This window comes from Tigriopus californicus, chromosome 10 (genome assembly GCF_007210705.1).
Source record: "Tigriopus californicus strain San Diego chromosome 10, Tcal_SD_v2.1, whole genome shotgun sequence".
NCBI classification, from domain to species: domain Eukaryota; kingdom Metazoa; phylum Arthropoda; class Copepoda; order Harpacticoida; family Harpacticidae; genus Tigriopus; species Tigriopus californicus.
Genome location: NC_081449.1, coordinates 10,230,039 through 10,232,093, shown reverse-complemented (window position 1 = coordinate 10,232,093; position 2,055 = coordinate 10,230,039). Strand labels below are relative to the sequence as shown.

The following is a 2,055-nucleotide window of genomic DNA, read 5'->3' as shown; positions in this document are numbered from 1 at the left end:
AGCTGAAGATCAGTTTTGGCCCCAAGACATCTAGCTCGTCCTTGTCTTCGATCAGCAGTACCTGGGCCGCTTCCGCCGCCACGCCTACCCCGCCCACCCCGCCCATCGGATCGCCGGGTCGACGGCGAGTGTCGGTCAGTCACGAGACTCAGAGTGGCGCTCCCGCTGAGGAGGAATCGGGACGCAAACGTCGTCGTCGTAAGAGTCAGGACGAGGAGGAGAAGTGGTTAGATGCGGTCGAGGCCGGAAATATGACGGCCGTGGATCCCGAGCTCAAGTCCATCAAAGACCCCAAGTTGATGACCGCTCGACAACGAGCCATGGTCGAGAAACAAAAAGTGGTTGTCCCTGAGGCCGAGGATTCTTTTAGCCCCGTCCCCATGACCGCTGAGGGAGGTCACATGGCTTTAGATTATGGTTATAAGAAGAAAGAGTTGGACACGGAAGAATCGCTCCAGTTAAAGGCTATTAAGTCCCAAAAACGAAAGGTCATCGAGATGGAAAAGCGAGAAAATGACAAGAAAAAGACCATGGATCGGTTGTTGAAGAAGAAAGACTCGAAAGCTGCGGCTCGTCAAACGAAAAGCGTCAAGTCAGTGCATCGGGAGTCACCCAAGTTCAGTTACACGATCAATCACTCGGGCCAATTTGTATCGGTGCCGGTTCATGCAACGTTTCCGTTTAAGGCTCAGCCACCTCGAGAACCACCTCCTGTCATTTTATGTGCCATGCCAACTTGCGGTGCACCTAAAAAATACCAGTGTGCCCGGAGCGGGAAACCCCTTTGCAGTTTGCCTTGTTACAAGGCTAATCAGCTACTAATTCAAGCTCAGAACTGATTTCCATGTTATCAGCTATCTATAAGCCCGAGCCGTTGTAATACAAATATATATATATATTCCGATTTCCACTTGATATTCCAAAAAACGCAACATAGCTGTACTTAATATCTATTGCTTTCTTACCGTAGATGCCTCGCTCCAAATCACGATCCCGAAGTCCGGGTACTTCTCGAAACCGTCGAAGAAGAAGTCGTTCCCGTGATCGAAGAAAGCGAAGAGATCGTGACCGTTCTCGGGATCGATCTTCGGACCGTCGAAGGTCCAGGAGCCCCAATGATCGGAAAGCCGAGCGCGAGAAGAATTGGGACGAGGAGCGAGAAAAAAGAAAGCGCGAAATTCAACAGGAGAGTCTGCGTATGGTCACGACCTCCGAAATTCCCTCCGAGCATCTTGAAGGCAAAACCCCAGATGAAATTGAAATGATGCGAGTCATGGGATTCTCGGGATTTACTACCACCAAGGGGAAAAAGGTGAGTTAGCTTAAGCCAAGCAAGCCAAGTTCGGCAAATGTCATGACCGTGACACCATCCGCTTATCCACTTAACTGCATTCCTCTATTTGCATGACCGTTTTAGAAGGGTATTTTGCTTTTACATGTCGACCTTGAAATTGACCTTGCATTAAAGCACATCTTTGTGGTTGGTCAATACGAAAAGACAAATCGAGAGACGACTTCAAATTGTCGTGGCGAAAGACATCGCTTTCTTGGTCATTGGTTTAATGTCAGATTTCTGATTTTCAAGTACCTATTGCACATTGGAAATCAATTGCTGTTTGCAGCAATATACTGTACAGATGAATAAAACGTAACGCGCTTTCGACAACTCCCATAGAATATGTCGGACGATCATCTAACATTGACTTGTTAATTGAAATGTCTTTTCATACAAACTACTAAAATAGACATTGATTTGGTAAGTCAAGTGTTGTCAAAAAGTTCGGCGTTGTTCAACATGTGGCAAATGTTCAAGAATGAAAGCACGAGTAGGCCATTTCACCATCTCATTGCTACAATTTGATCATAGAAAGAGATTTCAATTTCAAGTTGCGTTTGACGTCACTAAATTTTCATTACAAACGCCTATTTCTACTGCAAATACGGCATGGTGGATGAGCTTATTCGAAAGATGCGTCTACTTTTTTGCATCGTTTGACGACAATTTCAATTAGACGCCAAATATTGGCAAGAAAATAAGAAATAAATTTCCTTGAA

General features: G+C 45.8%; 2 protein-coding genes across 2 annotated transcripts in view; both read left to right on the top strand.

The window, feature by feature from the left end:
* Positions 1-904, top strand: part of LOC131889485 (INO80 complex subunit B-like) — a gene marked incomplete in the record, with an annotated part of 1,529 nt that extends 625 nt beyond the window's left edge. Inside the window, 1 exon segment of the mRNA XM_059238599.1 lies at positions 1-904. Within this exon segment, the coding sequence (XP_059094582.1) occupies positions 1-839 (839 nt within the window).
* LOC131889486 (U4/U6.U5 small nuclear ribonucleoprotein 27 kDa protein-like) overlaps positions 1-2,055 on the top strand; it is a 3,005-nt gene that overhangs the window by 665 nt on the left and 285 nt on the right. Inside the window, exon 2 of the mRNA XM_059238600.1 lies at positions 971-1,312. Within this exon, the coding sequence (XP_059094583.1) occupies positions 971-1,312 (342 nt within the window). The remainder of the gene's footprint in view (positions 1-970; positions 1,313-2,055) is intronic.